General features: G+C 35.8%; 4 protein-coding genes across 4 annotated transcripts; 1 reads left to right on the top strand and 3 right to left on the bottom strand.

Annotated features, from left to right (window-relative positions):
• Window positions 1-309: 309 nt before the first annotated feature.
• LOC132045488 (acylsugar acyltransferase 3-like) lies at window positions 310-3,407 on the top strand. The gene is made up of 2 exons (XM_059436084.1): window positions 310-406; window positions 1,836-3,407. Exon 2 carries the CDS (start codon window positions 1,857-1,859, stop codon window positions 3,114-3,116), a length of 1,260 nt encoding a protein of 419 aa, XP_059292067.1. The 5' UTR covers window positions 310-406; window positions 1,836-1,856; the 3' UTR covers window positions 3,117-3,407.
• Window positions 3,408-4,083: 676 nt separating this feature from the next.
• Window positions 4,084-6,737, bottom strand: LOC132048211 (F-box protein CPR1-like). The gene is made up of 2 exons (XM_059439120.1): window positions 5,375-6,737; window positions 4,084-4,299 (listed from the first exon to the last, which is right to left on the bottom strand). Exon 1 carries the CDS (start codon window positions 6,570-6,572, stop codon window positions 5,394-5,396), a length of 1,179 nt encoding a protein of 392 aa, XP_059295103.1. The 5' UTR covers window positions 6,573-6,737; the 3' UTR covers window positions 4,084-4,299; window positions 5,375-5,393.
• Window positions 6,738-10,404: 3,667 nt separating this feature from the next.
• On the bottom strand, window positions 10,405-14,084 carry LOC132048209 (F-box protein CPR1-like). The gene is made up of 2 exons (XM_059439119.1): window positions 12,718-14,084; window positions 10,405-10,735 (listed from the first exon to the last, which is right to left on the bottom strand). The coding sequence occupies exon 1, from the start codon at window positions 13,890-13,892 to the stop codon at window positions 12,753-12,755; it is 1,140 nt and encodes a 379-aa protein (XP_059295102.1). The 5' UTR covers window positions 13,893-14,084; the 3' UTR covers window positions 10,405-10,735; window positions 12,718-12,752.
• A 1,252-nt stretch (window positions 14,085-15,336) lies between these two features.
• Window positions 15,337-18,065, bottom strand: LOC132045451 (uncharacterized). The gene is made up of 5 exons (XM_059436045.1): window positions 17,709-18,065; window positions 17,095-17,335; window positions 16,508-16,628; window positions 16,294-16,424; window positions 15,337-15,795 (listed from the first exon to the last, which is right to left on the bottom strand). The coding sequence occupies exons 1-5, from the start codon at window positions 17,918-17,920 to the stop codon at window positions 15,583-15,585; spliced, it is 918 nt and encodes a 305-aa protein (XP_059292028.1). The 5' UTR covers window positions 17,921-18,065; the 3' UTR covers window positions 15,337-15,582.
• Between the last annotated feature and the right edge of the window lie 613 nt (window positions 18,066-18,678).

The raw sequence follows: 18,678 nt of genomic DNA, 5'->3' as shown, positions 1-18,678 counted from the left end.
GATTAGGTAAAACTAAAATCTCTCTCTCTCTACCCCCCCTGTTGTTTCTGGCCACTATGTTTGCTGCGATAGTTATTACATCGGCTTATCAAGTGTGGGGGGGGGGGGGGGGGTTGCCCTCTGGTTGGTTTTGCGTTGAGGCCTGAGGGTCCTATATAGATGATTCACTTTCTTCCTGCGGGTTATACTTGTGCGATAGTCTCGAGTATCGACTAGCTCTGATATTGCATTATTTGCTGGTTTAGTTTCTTAGCCCCTATATCTCTTGTTTATGCTCGATTTTTGAGTGCAGTACTTTCAATTTTTCTCAGATGTTTCGGTCGATTAAAACCCATTTCAATCAATTTATTTGGTAAAAATTCCAAGTGTCACGGGGTGGAATTTTATCAAGGCAAAGGCGAAGAAGGTTTTTTATTTTTTATTTTTTTTACCGCTATTTTATTGGAATTTTGTTCATGCAATGTATTGTGAATAACCTAAGATAGATGGTATGAATGATGACTGAAACTAAAATTATATGGCTTCACTATTTTCAGTCACGTGAACAAAGAAGCAGCTAAGGTTCATTTAAAAATTTGGACTAGTTAACATGGTTCAAATCGTAGTTTCTTGCTTACCTTGACATGATAGTTTCTCCGCAAAAAGAGGTTTATTTTGCTTTGCACTCCGGGCCTCCTTGATTATTCAATTCTTCTCCATGGGATAGCTGATGCGAATCCAATCTCATCTCCTAAGATAAACCTATAATTTATGCAAATTTTGATTTTCCCGAACTTAGTTGATTCATATAGCGTTCTATGAATTATCTTGGAGAAGGAGGAACAAATGCTTTTCTTCAAGAAATTTGAATCCCTTATGGTTTCGCCTAGTAGCACGAACTTGTATTTCTCTCCCACAGCCTCATTTTCATAGTTTAGGCTGTTTCCACGTCGCTCACCGCTATTTTGGTGATCACTTTGCTTTCTTTTCCTCTGGCTACTAATGTAGATTCTTCGGTTTCCTTAATTAAAAACCATGAACAAGGCAACGAACAATCAAGTCGTCAGAGGAATACTTGCCAATTAATAGGGATAAAGGGGTAGTTAAAATTGAAGGAAACCCTCCTAAATAAACAACTGATTTGTAGCAAGCAATAGAGAGCCAAAATTTAGTGATTGTTTGAACCAAAATGTAGCATCAGAGACAAATGAAATGGTTTTCCCTAATCTGAAATTCTTGCTGCTTGGTAAAACTGATCTAACGCATTGGAAAGGCAGTGACATGAACCTCACAAATCCTGAGTATTTCCTTCTGTATAATTGCAAAAAAGTTTGATTTCTTGTAGTGTCAGGTCTATCCAAAACCAAAACCTCTTATAATAAACTTAGATGTTGACTTATGTTTAAGAAATCATATAATTTTGAGAAACTGCAACTACACAATATGTGCAGAAACATCTAAAATGGAGATCAGTGAATCTAAAAAGAAAGCAGTATTATAAGCCACGCTGTAATATTTACATCACTTGACCAAAAAAGTCTTTTGAGTGTCAACTTGGAGTTGTATCATATCTAAAATTTCCTGATGGTACTTGAAGAAAGAGATTAAAATTCACCAAGTTATATAATCTAACAACGTTTATATATGAAGTCAACCTTCTTGCACATGCTATTAATTCAAACATACTTATTTGACCTGTTTAACAATTATTGCTGCAAAAGAGAGGGGGCATGGAACGTGCAAGTCATGTTATAAAATCATTTTGTTGTTTGTCAACCATTACACTCTTCCTCCACATTATATTGCAGGATTTTAAACCTTACATTGACAAACTAACTAATATTGCATTTTGCAAGGACCTGACCTGTGCTCACAAAATGGTGTTATCGACGATTCTTTCCAAAAAGACGATCAAGCCCTCCTCTGCCACCCCTGCTTCACTTCGACGTCACAATCTCTCTTTCAGTGATCACATGGCTACTCCTGCATATGCTCCAATGGCCGTCTTATACTCTAAACCATCGGAAAATAATGTAAGCCAGATTCTTGAAAACTCGCTTTCAAAAGTATTAGTCTTTTATTATCCCCTTGCTGGAAAATTAATCATGGATGATAAATGTTCCTATGTCGAATGCAATGACATAGGTGCTGAGTTTTTAAACGTCCGAGTCAGTTGTCCAATGTCTGAAATTCTCAACCATGCTACTGATATAGTGTACCCCCATGATTTGCCTTGGAGGACTCTTAGTTCCTTCAATGAAAGAAGTCTACTAGTGGTCCAATTAAGTCATTTCGATTGTGGTGGAATATCAATCAGTGTATGCATATCACATAAGATTGTTGATGCATATAGTATCTCTATGTTCCTTAATGATTGGGCTGCTATAACTCGAGAGTCGGATTTCAAACCATCTCCTCAGTTTGATGCAAATTCTTTCTTCCCACTAATGGATGATCCTCCGATATACGTTGTACCAGATTTTTTACGTGGTCAACATCAACCATGTGTGTCAAGAATGTACCATTTCTCATCCTCTAGTTTAGGCAGACTCAAAGATACAGTTTCAACGAACTCAGAAGTGCAGAATCCAACTCGATTTGAAGTTGCCATAGCTCTTATTCATAAATGTGGAAGGGAAGCATCAAAGGCGAATAATTCCGGTTTGTTTAAACCATCTTTATCGTGCCATCTAATGAATTTACGCCCACCATTGCCCCTAAACACCATTGGAAATGGTGTACATTTCTTTAACACAATAGCAGTGACAGAAGATGAGATACAAGTGCCCCACTTCGTTGCTCAGATACGCAAGGCTAAACAACATCTTCGAGATCAGCTAGCCTCACGTTCACTTATGGAAATCAAATTAGAGCCAGAGGGTGCAAACATAATGGAACGTGAATATGATTTTTATCTGTGTGCTAGCTTGTGCCGTTTAGGGTTATATAAGGCTGATTTTGGATGGGGTAGCCCTACAAGGGTGACCCCACCAAAAAATCCAATGAAGAACAACTTAACTTTCTTGGATGACCCAAATGGAGATGGGATAAATGCACTAGTCACTTTGACAGAAGCTGATATGTCAATATTTCAGAGTAACAAAGAGCTCCTAGAGTTTGCTGTTCCTCTTGTTTAAAGGCCATCTTGCCAAACTAGCCATTATGTGTGATCTTCCTATCCTAACTATTGTTCTTTTTTTTTTTTTTTTTTTTTTTTTTTCGATTAATCAGTTGCATGTATATATCAACGTTTACATGGCTTACTGTTTTGCTTTTGCTTGAATGAAGCAATAACATTGGACCTTCTAACTTAGAACAAATGGGAAAGAAGTCATGTACCATGTTTCATGGTTGGGTAAAAAACAATTTTCCATTTGATAAGTGATTTTTGCGCTCTACATCTTGCAACTTATCCAATTTTAGCCATAACACTGACCCCCGTCACCATCCAAACCCGAGGTAAGGACTCACCACCCGAACTAAGTGAACAATTAATTAAACAACACAAGTAAAATACAACAATGACATTCTCCATAACATTGCCAGATCTCGCAATACTGCAATACTAAAAGACTTAATTGTTAGTTCAAAACAGAGTGAAAGAAGAAAAAAATATCCTTAGAGAACATAATCACAGCCACAAAGTTGGAATCTTCGTGTCAACTAGGAATCTCTACGTTGAAAAGAACTACTATCTAACATAGAATTTTCCTTTTTCCTCGTTTCCTAAGTGATTCTCTCCTGCAAATCTAGGAGCGACAGTATGTTGGTCAACAAACAAAAAGACAATAAAGGATCAAATGTTTGGTCTTCTTGACCTACCATTGATAAGTGGTACCTGCTTTAAATATAGGTTTTGCAACCAAAATTATAAGCATCATCTTTCAGTCCAACTCACTTTTGGGGCTGATATGAAAATCTCCAAATGTGATGGGCCCAACTCAAAAACACAAAAAGAAATCCTCACAGAAATCACCAAATATTAACACTAGAACCAGCAGGCAAAATATTGGTCATATGTTAACCAGAAGTTTCCAGCAGCCAAAAAGACTGCTATACTAGATACATAGGTGAAGATTCAAATACCTTACTAGTTAATACTAATAGTACCACATCATCAGGTAGTTTTTACACATGTCTATACCAGATAGCGGAATAGCACTTACATCAACTGATTAAAGTTAGCAACAACAACAATTTGTTTTGCTAACAGAAGGTAAGTGTCAGATATTGCACTAGCTCTATATATATGTATAGCCAGAGATAAATGGAAGGGGCTTCTCTATTTTGCATCCCTTCTTAAACTGGAACGCACTCGCCCTGCAAGAACAACAATATCTCTGTTATGAACAATGCTAAGAAATCAGTACAAACAAGTAAATGTTCCAAAAAAGAGGGTTGGGATGTGGCAGGCAGGAAAGGGGCCTTAATTGTACATGAAACCTACCTCCATGAAAAACATTAGGTTGTAATAGCTAGCATGTCAAAGCATGCATTTCTTCATCCACAAGGACTCTTTTTACTTGTTTATTTAGTTATCCCATTCACTTCAAATGACTTTGCACGACATATTTAGAACACGATGAATATTCTCAATCTACAATTTAAAAAAAATTGTCTGGGACAAAGATACGACAAGGTTTTATTAAGAAGGCAGGTTTAGATAACCAGAAAAAATAGTCAACTAAGATAATACAATCTTAACTTCCAAACCTTTAGAAGACAGACTGCAGAATTAAACTCGACTACTCCTACAACATATCAGCAAGATTCTTTGATCACAAGTCCCCAAAACATTTTAATCTATAATGTGTTCCCCTATCTCACTAGGAAAAGAGAATCAGGTTTTAGACCTATACTCTTGTTCCCCATACAAGATAAAACATCCATTTCACTTATCTCTATACTAATTTTAAACTTTTCCACAGTTGCTTTATAGTTCCATCTTGAATTCCTCTATCAACAAGCAATAAAATGGAAGTAAAACTATGCAGCGATACGACATGTACTAAAACAAACCCAACCATTAATCCCTCCAGAACTCTGTTTCCATGTCACACATTCTAAGGTAAGTGGCTTTGATCAATGTTAACTTTAGGATCAAATTTAAAAAAAATCCAAGATGACAAAAGCAAAAAAATAATACAATAATGAAGGGCGCAATCATGTCGAAGATCCAGAATATTTAACTATTCAATGATTTTTAAAAACATTTTACTTTATGACGTGTCCCCCATCTCACTGGGAAAAGAGAAACAGGATTTAGAATAACACTCTTGTCCCTCCATATTCATCTAGTAGAAAACTTGATCAAACAAAAAGCATGTAAGTATCTGTTACCAAGGAGAAGCAACAATAAAGTGGTAATATAAGATAAAACATGCCTTTCAATTACCTCTAATTTTAATGTTGCTTCAGAGTTCCAACTTGCATTCCTCTATCACCGAGACATCTCGTTCCTCAATCCCTTTCTTCCCATGCTTTTCATATAAAGGGACAAGGGTATCAAAACTGACGAAGGTTTCAAAACAGTCCAATCCACCACTAATCTTAGCATGTTTGAGGGATTTCTTTTCAAGACTATACCAAAGAAACTTCCTACCATCCATTTCCATAAGAACTTCCTTACCAGTAACTGAATATGCTATTGGCCTCAGATAAGTAAAATGTTGACGACCCTCTAACTGGTCAACTTTAAACAACTTAACCCAAGACCGGTCCTTCATCATCCATACATCAACATGATCCAACACATTTTCCTTCGCATTCGTGACGTGACCTGAAATCAAGCAAAGGCGTTCACCCAAAGCTGCCAAATTAAATTGTATTGGCTTGCTGAAATTCTCAGGAAATGGCATCTCCTCAAACCTCTCACTTCCAAGGTTAAGACCAACAAGAATTAACGGGCTCGACCTCACTAATGGTTCCTTAGTTACAATCCAGTTCAACGCGCCTCCAGCAAACGTCCCGTTATCTTCCTTAAGCAACCAATAAGGACAATCCTCCTTAACCTTCTTCCACCCACCAAACTTCAAACTATAAACCATTGTCGCAGAAACTAAGGAAAGATTATCATCAGGGTGATACCATTGACCTATCATAACCACCTTATAATCATCACCATAAACATCATAACCAAAACCACCACAAATTTGGGCCAACCCCGGACCACGTCCCTTTGGAGTTTTACTTTCAGGGTTAAAGTGACACACAGGCAATTTCCTAAACATCTTGGTTGATGGATTCCAAACACGATTTTCACTCATATTGTTAGATATTAAAAGCAAACCACGACAAGAACCCAATACCTGAGTTGGACCAAAGGGTTGGTTTAGTGGGTGGTCAAGCTCTTTTGGTTGTGGTTGTTGGGTTGAACTGAAGTTGTCAACCGAGAAAATGTTGTGAGCTTTGTTGTTGGCCTTGAGAATAAGAGAGTTGGGCTTATGCATTTGTTGCTTTAGGTGAGCTTGGATGAACTTTGTGCTGTCTATAAGGGCTTTGACTGGTTTGGAAACACAGCTGAATCTGAGCAAAGACTTGACTGGAAGTCGAGAAAATATGTGACTGATAACTTCAGGTGGAATGTCCGACATTGTGGGTAGGGTTTAGGATTTTAGCGAAATGGAAGAATGGGTACTAGAGAGTTAGACGCTTGTTTTGTTTTTGGGTGAAAGGCTAACTTTGTCTCCTTATTCTAGACAGGATTCCATATTGTTTTTTTTTCTGGGAATATTCATGTTGTTCAAACAAAACAAAACGGAATATTCCATATACTATTCTTTTTCAACATATTAACTTTAGGGGTCCTTTTATTTTATGCTGGGATTGGTTATCTTGGTATTATTTTTATTGACTGTTTGGGTTTTTGTATTGAAAACATGCATTGTATAATTTTTAAGAAAAGTTGTTTATTTACAAAAATACCCTCCACCTTATTTGGTAGAAAAGGGTTTGAGGGACCTCAAGATTATTTTTGTCATTTTCATTGTTTTATCCAGGAATAACTAATTCTGGTACTATTATTCCATCATCCGGCAGGAATAACTTATCTCGGTATTATTTCTAATCCTGGTATAACTTACTTCAGAATTAGTAACCAAACAAGTGATAAGACAATACAAGTAGGCGTTTGGCCATGAAAACCAAATATTTTTCACTTTATTTGAAATTTTTAAGTTGGAGTTGTGTTGGGTTATAGTTTTTGCAAAGAATATTTGATTGTTTGAATTTACTGAAAGTCAAAAAAGCAAAAACAGATTTTTTAATGTTTTTCAAATTCCACAAGTTTTATTTGGAATTTCCATGGCCAAACATTGACTTCCAAATAAAGTGAAAACATTTTCCAGAAAAAGGTGAAAAATTCTTAGGGCCAAACGGGTAAATTATCCACTATGCTTGTGCAACACACCAAACCACCTCTTAATCTTTAGTCTTTAGTCTTTACTACTGAGAGAGTGGCATGAAATAAGGGGTATATATCACATAAGATTGTTGATGCATATAGTATCTCTAAGTTCCTTAATCATTGAGCTGCTATAACTCGAGAGTCGGATTTCAAACCATCTGCTCAGTATGATGCAAATCCTTTCTTCCCACTAATGGATGATTGTTATATTAAGAAAAATTTCAATAATCTTGCCTTGTGGGAAATAAGGCTATGTTTTTATTTTATTTAACATATGGTTATTCATGAGAATTATTGAAGCGGAAATACGGAAAGAGTTAGTAGTGGAAAATTGAATTTTAATTGGGCTTAATTACAAAATAGATCCATAATTTTGGACTCAAAAAAATAAGAGAAATGAGGCCCAATTCTTAGAGGGTAATGACTATAAATGAAAAGCAAATTCATCCATGTGTTAATTATATTTAAAAGGAGGGCCCTTTATCATTTCTCATTTAAGAAGCTTCAAGAAAGGAAACAATTGAGAGCAAAAAAAATAGAGGCCTTCGGCCATGGCAAGAAAAAGAAATTTTTTTTTTATTAAGTTTTTTGATTCCAAAAAAAATCTCTTTCTCCTTGGATTCTTGATATCTTCGACGTGATAATTAATTTAAAAAAGACGACGTTTGTGGCAAGTGAAAAATTGAAGAAAAAAGAATTTTATCCTTTTGTTATGGAAGAAACATGTGTTTATAAAGGTTTGCATGAAAAACCATGGAGTATATTGTATGTATGTAGCCGTGTGGGTGTGTGATTAGTGAAGAGATAGTGAAGTAAATTTTATTTAACTTGTTAGTTGTATCGTGGCGGCATTGTGATGTGAATAAAGGTTTAAATGATTCGAATTGAAATTGGTTGGAGGTAGTTATGGGAAATTATGATATAATTTTTATATCATTATGGAAGTTTCTAAGTTTTATTGTTGTTGGTTATGAATTTGTCAGAAAATGTGTTGTGATGGTTTTGTCGCATTTGTGAAGTTTTGGATAGAATATGGAATTGTCGGGATTGTTTGAATTTGAGTATTGCTTGAAACGTTATTGAATTATGATTGGACAACTTTGAATTAGTAAATGAATAATGGGAACGTTGATGTTAGGTCGGAAGTGTGAAAAATTTTCCGTAAAAAAGAGCAATTATGTTAGAATGTGTTTTATTGTGATTCTTGATGTTGTTGGAATTGTTATGGGTGTTGTTGTTAATATTGTGGTCGAGTTAATTCCTGGGATGTTGAATTTATAGGGAAAATCTTCGAAATTTCGGTAGGACAAATATGAATCTAAGTTTGAATTCATAAAAGCTTGAAACCAATTTGGCAAATGATTTTATCCACTATTTAATTTGAGCGTAAGAAGTGAAAAAGGTATGTAAAGCTATCCGTTTTCTTCTTTTGGCATGTCCTAGACATACTAGGTTGAGATTTGAGCCTCTTCCGAGTCTATGATTTTAGTCTATTCATTCAATGTAATTGAGAAAATGAGTTTTGTTGGCAAAACTCATCCGGTACATCCATAATTTGGTATATATATCACATAAGATTTGTTGATGCATATAGTATCTCTAAGTTACTTTCGTATGATATAAAGAGCTGTCTATGAATTTAAGGCTCGAGATCTTGTTCTATGGATTTCAAACCATCTGCTCAGTATGATGCAAGATATCTACCTTTCTTCCCACTTAGAATTAAATTGTGTATATGCAATGGATGATCCTCCGGTAGACGTTGTACCGGTTTTTTGTACATGATCAATGCCAACCATCTGTGTCAAGAATGTACTATTTCTCATCCTCTAGTTTGGGCAGACTCAAGGACTATCTTCTGCCCCGAATTCACAAGTGCATTCAGCACTTATTCGCCTAAAATGGCCCGTATGTGTTTGTATATGTTGTGCCTATATTCGGCGATGTGCATTCAATATGATATTTTGTGCACGCGACCGCTTACATAATATTTGTTTTCGCCTTGAAATGCAGACGTTCGTATGTATATGTTTGCTGCGTCCAAGTAAAGAGCATGATTGCGACACGGGTAATGATCCTCCTAAGAGACCAATGCCAACCATCTGTGTCAAGAATGTACTATTTCTCATCCTCTAGTTTGGGCAGACTCAAGGATAGAGTTACTATGAATTCACAAGTGCAGAATCCCACTCGATTTGAAGTTGCCATAGCACTTATTCATAAATGTGGAAGGCCAGCATCTAAGACAATCTACGTCAACGTTTACATGGCTTACTGTTTTGCTTTTGCTTGAATGAAGCAATAACATTGGACCTCCTAACTTAGAACAAATGGGAAAGAAGTCATGCACCATGTTTCATGGTTGGGTAAATAGAATTTCCCATTTGGTAATTGATTTTTGAGCTCTAAATCTTACAGCTAATCCTATTTATTATTTTAACTAATTTAGCCATAACACTGATCCCCTCACCATCCAAACCCGAGGCAAGGACTCACCAGGTGACCTAAGTGAAGAATTAATTAAACACAAGTAAAATACAACGATGATATTCTCCATACATTGACAGATCTCGCAATACTGCAATACTAAAAGATTTAATAACAGTTCAAAACAGAGTGCAAGAGAAAAACATTATCCTTAGAGAACATAATCACAGCCAACTCAAGATGACTCGGCAATAGCCTTAGAGAACATAATCACAGCCACAAAGTTGAAATCTTCGTGTCAACTAGGAATCTCTATGTTGCAAAGAACTACCTGACATGGAATTTTCCCTTTTCCTCGTTTTCTAAGTGATTTTCTCCTGCAAATCTAAGAGGGACAGTATGTTGGTCAACAAACAAAAAGACAATAAAGTGTTTGGTCTTTTTAAACTACCATTGGTAAGTGGTACCTGTTTAAAATATAGATTTTGCCACCAAAATTATAAGCATCATCTTTCAATCTAACTCCCTTTTGGGGCTGATATGGAAATCTCCAAATGTGGCAGCCCCAACTAAAAAACACCAAATATTAACACTAGAACCAGCAGGCAAAATATTGGTCATATGTTAACCAGAAGTGTCCAGCAGCCAAAAAGACTGCTACACTAAATACATAGGTGAAGATTCAAATTACTTTCTAGTTAATACTAATAGTACCACATAATATCAAGTAGTTTTTACACATGTCTATACCAGATAGCGGAATAGCACTTACATCAAAAGATTAGTTTCCAGCCACAACAACAATTTGTTTTGCTAAATTTCAGATATTGCACTAACTCTATATATATGTATAAAGGAGAGCCAGAGATAATTGGAAAGGGCTTCTCTATTCTTCATCCCTTCTTAAACTGCAAAGCACTCCCCCTGCATGAACAACAATATCTCTGTTATAAACAATGTTAAGAAATCAGTACAAACAAGTAAACTCAATGTTCCATACAGGAGGGTTGGGATGTGGCAGGCAGGAAAGGGGTGTCAATTGTACCTGAAACCTACCTTCATGAAAAGTATTAGGCTGTAATATCTAGTGTGTCAAAGCACACACTTCTTCATCCACAAGAAGGGCTCCTTTTACTTGTTTAATTAGTTATCCCATTCACTTCAAAGGACTTTCCAAGGCATATTTAGAACACAATGAATATTCCGATGACTCAATCAACCATTTTATTTTGGAAGCTTTGGAGGACTCCACAGCCTTCTGGTCAGATGTACGATGGGATGATCACTGGTAACAATTAATGGCCTAACTTTAAAATGTAACGTGAAATTCAAAACTGGAAGACACTTGCTAAAGTATAAAGCCAGTTGGATGAGGAAAAAATGATACAAGGATTACGCAATCATGTAGAGGATTCAGCATTTTATTAAGCTATTCAATGATTTTAAAAACATCTTTGACTAGATGTCTATTTAAATGAAAAGTCAACTCGAAAACAAGATAATGGATAGATGGATTATCAGTGATACTACAAAATAATAGAGAACTACAGGAACATCAAGACAGTCAATGAGACAAAGTTTACACATTCCTAGTTGTAATTCTGAAAAGCAGCCTTTCATAGACTGAGTAATTTTCTGGTATGTCAAAGAAACCGAACCAATTAGATGATTTTCATTTCTATCTTAGACAAAAAGAACGTCAAGGTTTTATAATTGAGAAGTCAGGATTAGACAACCAGAAAGAGTAGTCAACTAAGACCAGGCAATCTTAACTGCCAAACCTTTAGAAGCCAGACAGTGAAATGCATTAAATTCGACTACTCATATAACATATCAGCAAGATTCTTCGATCACAAGTCCCCAAAAACATTTTAATTTATAATGTGTTCCCTTATTTCACTAGGAAAAGAGAATTAGATATTAGACCTATACTCATGTTCCCCATATAAGATAAAACATCCATTTCATTTACCTCTATACTCTAGTTTTAAACTTCTCCAAAGTTGGTTTTTTTTTTTTTTTTTTTTTGATAAGGAGTGTTGCTTTAAAGTTCCAATTTGAATTCTTCTATCACCAAGCAACAAAATGGAAGTAAGACTTGCAGCAATACAACATGTACTAAATAAATACCCAAGTGCTAATTCCTCCATCCAAACTCTGTTTCCATATGAGACATTCTAAAGTAAGAGGCTTCGATCAAAGTTAACTGTAGGATCAAATTTTAAAAATCTAAGATGACAAAAGCGAAAAATAATACAATATAAAAGGACGCAATCATTTCGAGGATCCAGAATGTTTAACTATTGAAAAACATCTTTGATTTGATGTATATTTGAATGAAAAATCAACTCGGACACAAGATTATAGGATAGATGAATTGTCAGTGACACTAAGAAGTAATAGAGAACTAACAGCAACACAATCAATGAGCCATGGTTTACACATCCCAAGTTGTAATTTTGTAAAGAAGTCAGTCACAGACTGAGTTACTTTTCTTCTAAGATCAACGAAACTGAACCAGTTGGTTGATTTTAGAATTATCTTGGACCACATTATGACAAGGTTTTATAATTCGGAGGGCATGATTAGACAACCATAAAAAGTAGTCAGCTAAGATGAGACAATCTCAACTTCCAATTTTTTAGAAGTTATAAGAAATGCAGAATTAAATTCAACTACTCATGTAGGGTGTAACATATCAGCAAGATCCTTTTTGTAAGCCCCTCAAACATTTTACTTTATAACGTGTTCCCCCACCTCACTGGGGAAAAGAGAAACAGGATTTAGAATAACACTATTGTCCCCCCATATTCATCTGGTAGAAAACTTGATCAAATAAATAGCATGTTAGTGTCTATCGCCAAGGAAAAGCAAAAATAAAGTGGTAAAACATGCATCTCAATTACCTCTATAGTTACTTCAGACCAAGTCATCTCGTTCCTCAATCCGTTTCTTCGATCCTATCCTTTCCATATAAGGGGGCAAGGTTTTCAAAAGTGACAAAGGATTCAAAACAATCCAATCCACCAGTAATCTTAGCATGTTTGAGGGACTTCTTTTCAAGACTATACCAAAGAAACTTCTTGCTATCCATTTCCATAAGAACTTCCTTTCCAGTCACTGAATATGCTATTGGCCTTAGACAAGTAAAATGTTGACGACCGTCTAACTGGTCAACTTTAAAAAACTTAATCCAAGACTGGTCGTCCTTCATCATCCATATGTCAAGATGATCCAACACATTTGCATTCCTACTGGTGAAATGACCTGCAAGCAAGCAAAGACATTCTCCCAATGCTGCCATATTCAATTGTATTGGCTCACCCAAATTGTCAGGAAATGGCACCTGCTCAAACCTCTCACTTCCAAGATTAAGACGAATCAATGGGCTCGACCTTACAGATTTTTTCTTAGTTACAATCCAATGCAATGCACCTCCAGCAAAGGTACCATAATCTTCCAAAAGCAACCAGTGAGGACAATTCTCCTTAACCTTCTTCCACCCACCAAACTTCAAACTATAAATCCTTGTCTCGGAAAATAAGGGAGGTTGATCATCAGGATGATACCATTGGGCTATTGCAACCACCTTATAATCATCAGCAGAACTATCATACCCAAAACCACCACACATTTGGGCCATCCCTGGACCACTTTCATGTGGAGTTTTGCTTGGAGGATCGAAATGACAAACAGGCAATTTCCTAAACATGGTAGTTGAAGGATTCCAGACACCATTATGACCCATGCAGTTAGATATCACAAACAAACCACGACAAGAACCCATTATCTGAGTTGGGCCATCGTGTTGCTTCAGTGGGTGGTCAAGCTCTTTTGGTTGTTGTTGTTGTTGGGTTGAACTACTGAAGTTGTCAACACAGAAAAGGTTGTTAGCCTTGTGGTGGGCCGTGATAATAAGCGAGTTGGGCTTAAGCATGTGTTGGTTTAAGTGTGCTTGGATGAATGTTGGGCTGTCTATGAGGGTTTTGATTGATTTTGAAACGCACCTGAATCTGAGCAAAGACTTAACTGGAAGTCGAGAAAATATATCACTGATAACTTCAGGTGGAATGTCCGACATTGTGGGTAGGGTTTAGGGTTTTAGGAATGTATGAAATGGAAGAATGGGTAAGAGAGTGAGAGAGACAAAGACGCTTATTTTGTTTTTGGGTGAAGGGCTAAATTTGTCTGCTTATTCTAGACAGGATGTTCCATAATGTTTTTTGCCTGGGAATATTCATATTGTTGAAACAAAACAAAAAGGAATATTCCATACTAACATTGGTCATTTCTTTTTCAACATATTAACTTTATGGTTCGTTTGGTTTGAAAACAAGTTATGTTGGGGTTAATTATGTTGAGATTGGTTATATCGGGATTAGTTATTTTGGTATTATTTGACTGTTTGATTTGTTGTATTAAAAATAACATGCATTGCATAATTTCCAAGAAGTTGTTTGTTTACAATAATTTCTCAGAGGTATTTTTGTCATTTTCATTATTTTATCCAGAGATAACTAATCATGGATTCCTGGTACTATTTTTCCACCGGGATAATTTATCTCGATATTATTTCTAATCCTGATATAATGTATTTCAGAATTAGTAACCCAAGATTATTTGTACTTGTCTGGCATAACAAAGGACCCCTTAATCTCTAGTCTTTATCACGGAGAGAATGGCATGGAATAAAGGGTACTTTTTTCTTCTTTCTCTTCTATCAATATTTTACCTTACAAACTTTGTTTTTTCATGCGAAAAGTTTTAAAACGTCTATGTTGTGAGAGAGTACCAAAAAGAAAGGTCAAATATATAGTGCCCCTCAAAGTTGGCTCCAATCTTTTTATTTGGACACTTCAATTTAGGTCGGTACGCATTGAAGACTCTAATCCTAATAAAAGTATTTCTATTGAACATCTCACAAAATATGTGTAAATAAGTCTGGTCGTGTGAATTGCACGCACAATGACGTGAAAAAATTGACGAATCATTAAAAATCTTGCAGAGGCTATAAGATACAAGAATGGCTTGACGTTTGCAATTTCATGTAGGCAACTTAGATGGGTGGATTGGTTCAATTTTCTTTTTCTTCATTTATTTGTATATGCTCTGCCTGTGTGATTGATAAAGATAATGAAAGGAAAGGTTTGGAAGAGTAATTCTGGAAGATTCAGTATATAAGATGAAGAAGAAGCAGCAAGAAGGATGTAACAATGATAGGGATGAGGATTATTAGGAGGTTGCCTTAAATGCTTCCATGCAGATTTATATGGCAAATAGGGTTAAAATGGAAAGCCAGTCTGGAGAGGACCTTGGTAATAGTTCGGATTTTGGGAATACAGAACTTCTTGGTAGGGAGCGCTATACTCCCTTAGTGAGCCTACCAGCACGAATCAAGATTAGTCAAGGTAGTAATTTCGGATACCAGATGACTAAAGCGAAAAGAAGGTATCACAGCTTGTTTATGATAGATGATTTGGAAGGAGAGAAACCAAAGATGTTTTGAAGGCAAACAACAGTCTAACTCAAGGCTTAAATTCAGAGCTATTTCTCTGTAGCTTCTTGTTGCAGAAAGCATATATATTGTTTATGATGCTGAAAGTGATAGATCTCTTCAAGTCCTAGCAAGAGTAGTTGAGGAGTATGAGTTTCTCTTGTAATGCTATATATTATACATATCCAGCAGTATCTAGTGCTGTTTTGTATAGAATTTTATTTACTGATAAAAAGAATGAATTTTGCTAACATCCTCAAAAAGAATAGGAAAGAACTCAGATGTAGCCTAGCAGGTGTAGGAAGACTGCTAAAATGGGCACAAAAATAGCCAAGCTCAGGCCAGGATTTGCCATGACAAAATCTTTGGTAATCTTGAGAACTTGTATTCCAGTTTGAATCCTTGCTGCCCATCTCACCATTCTTTCCAACTCATCTGATGACATAGATGAGATCACCTGTTCAGCTCTCTGTGCATCCTCCCTTGTAAGCTTCAAATTCAAATTGTTCATTCATGTTAGTGAGTTAGCCATCTATCTCTGATAATTTTATAGTGGTTGAAATGGGAAATTTTTCGGGTTGAGGGGAGGGGCTCAATATAGAGAAACTTAAAGGGGTTTAGCATAAATCTTGTGAAGGAAATAACTATAAGGCCATTGCATCTTGATTGTCATTACAAATAACTTAAAAGAAGCTCATTACTTTTCAAGACTTAAAAACTGAACAAACAAACAAAAAGGGAAACTCAGCAATCTTCACATGTTGGAACCTCAAAGTGAAATTTACAAAGCTGAGGCCCTTATGGAAGATGCAGGAAGCTTATTGAAATACAATTGGGAATCAGAAAATAACAACAGGAATGAAGACAAAGATAAAGCACTTTTTGTTCTTTCTTCTTTATATATTGGTAGTTAGTTAAAATGAATCTAAGCCTGCTGGCCCCAAGTAGCCCAGTTGGCAGAACTTCCAACTCTTGGCATGCTATTCACCTTTGAGTAGACATCAACTTTGAAGCAAGCTCCACACATTGCTCCTTCACTATCCACTCTTGGCATTGCTTTCATCTTGTAACTTGGATGCTCAAAGCTCTTCAATCCACTTTCACTGTGGTACATGCACCCTGCCAAAACAATCCATCTCATCAAAAATCAATTTTTGTTTGGACAATTCATCTGTTTTTCTCATTTAAAAAGAGCTACATACCAGTTGGGAAGGGAGCAAATGATTTGAGACAACTTGCTTTGATATGATCCACATTATCAGAGATCATGACAGATCCATCAGATGCTATTCCCCAGAACAGCTTTGCTGTTTCATCAGCACCCTATACATAGACACCATTCATGATATTGAGTTAATGAAAAGGAAAAAAGTACTTTATGTCTTAATAGAATAAAAAAAAAATGATCTTTTGTGTTTTTCTTCCTTTCCAAGACTGGTATCACCATCATCCCATATCCAATCAGAGTAAGAAGCTGTTGTTTACATACATTTATAGGGGAGGTATGCACTCTATTTTGGTGAATGTAACTGCATGAAATAATGCATAATGTATGTTGATGGGATGGTGAGGCCGAACAGTCAACGGAGTGGGATGAAAATCACGAAAGAATAGGGTTCAAATCCGCTGAAGTTAATTTCACCTCTGCCTAAGCCTTGGTAAGCAGTTGGATGCAAAAACTACGTAATAAAATAATCGAGGTGCACGGTAGCTGGCTCGACACTATCATTACACAAAAAAATGTATATTGATGGAAAAAAAACTTTAGAATTAGGAAAAAAAAACTTACAAGGGCAACAAAGACATTGCCAGCCTTCTGATCATAAATCACAAAGCCAAAGCTACCCTCAAGACCCTTGAGGACCTCATGAGCAGGGAATGGGCCCCTGTCACGAAGGGTGCGATATGCTTCACTCACAAGCATGGCCTCATTGGTACCCTTTGACAGCCCATATTGTTTGTTTAGTGCCCATAAGTTGTTCAAGCTTCCCATGAAAATGCAGTATATGTCATTCAACCCACAGAACAACCTGGAAAACCAAAAAAGTTCATACATTTTTCTCATTACCACAAAAAAAGAAGCTGTAAAATAACAAAATTTGGAGAATTCAAGAATAAATCATCAACATTTAGCGAAAATTGAATCTTTATGATCATTTTATAAATAATATAGCCAAATCTCAAGGCAACGAAGGCACAGGCGATTTCTTCCTATTTGTCCACCGTAGACACAGTTACCCATTAGTGCTGACGGGAGTTAAAAAGTATCTCGTGAAATTAATTTAGGCATGCGTAAGCTGGCCCGGATACCATGATTCTAAAAAAAAAAAAATGTAACCAAATCTCAATAAGAAGATCAGTTGAATTTTTTTTTAAAAAAATTTGTTGGAATAAAAGATTCACCTTTGTTGAGCATTTGATGAAGGTGGAGGTTTGCAATAGGCCAATAATGCCTTATCCATGAATCCAATAGAAAACCCATTATTGGAATTTGAAGCTAAGAAATTCTTCATAGTCTCTTCAGGGGATGCAGCCTTGTTTGATGTTTGCAAAGAGGCTGGGCTTTGAAGCTCCTTTGGTGGATCAACAACACTTTTCTTGAAAATTGCCAACATTTTTCTTTCTTTTTTTCTTCTCAAACTAAATCAATGGAATAACAAATGGTATTGAAAAAGCACACAAAGTGGGATAATATACTTTGGTAGAAAATATACGAAATGATAAGCGATTTGTGAGTATTTATAGCTAAGGGGTTAGAGGAGACAAAGGTGTCAACATTATCCATTAATAATCTTGAGATGGGGAGAAAGTTAAGTTAATTTTAATAAAATGGGCAAGTGGGACCATAGATTGTCTCATAGAATTTTAGTGCATAGCAATTTCTAGAATTTAAAAAAGAAAACCATTTTTTCTCTCTTATAACTAGAGGTGGATGACATGGAAAGTCATGTTAATCTAATCAAATGGACAAGTGAATAATTGATTTTTCTTATATCGTGATCCGGATCATCTACTGAGTAATTTTTTAAAAAGAATTTACCTAGTATTTTTATCTTTGCTGAAATTTAAATTTGAGACTTCATAATTCTCAACCCGCTTGATTAATCAACATTGATTATTATTAAGGATTTTAGTGCATAAGAATTATTGGATTAAATAAATCTTTTTCTTTTTTCTCTTTTCTCTTTTAACTTAAGGTGGATAATAACATAGGAAATATGTTGATCTTATGAAATGGACTGTTTGAGATTCTAGTTCTAGTTCCTAACAATTCTTGGATTAAAATTGATTTATTTGAGAAAAAGAGTTAAATTTTAATTTTGGAGAAATAAGAGAATTGGTCAAAGCTTATCTATAGCCACATAGCCATGAC

Source organism: Lycium ferocissimum, chromosome 2 (assembly GCF_029784015.1).
Source record: "Lycium ferocissimum isolate CSIRO_LF1 chromosome 2, AGI_CSIRO_Lferr_CH_V1, whole genome shotgun sequence".
Lineage (NCBI taxonomy): Eukaryota > Viridiplantae > Streptophyta > Magnoliopsida > Solanales > Solanaceae > Lycium > Lycium ferocissimum.
This window is presented reverse-complemented; position numbering and strand designations above follow the sequence as displayed.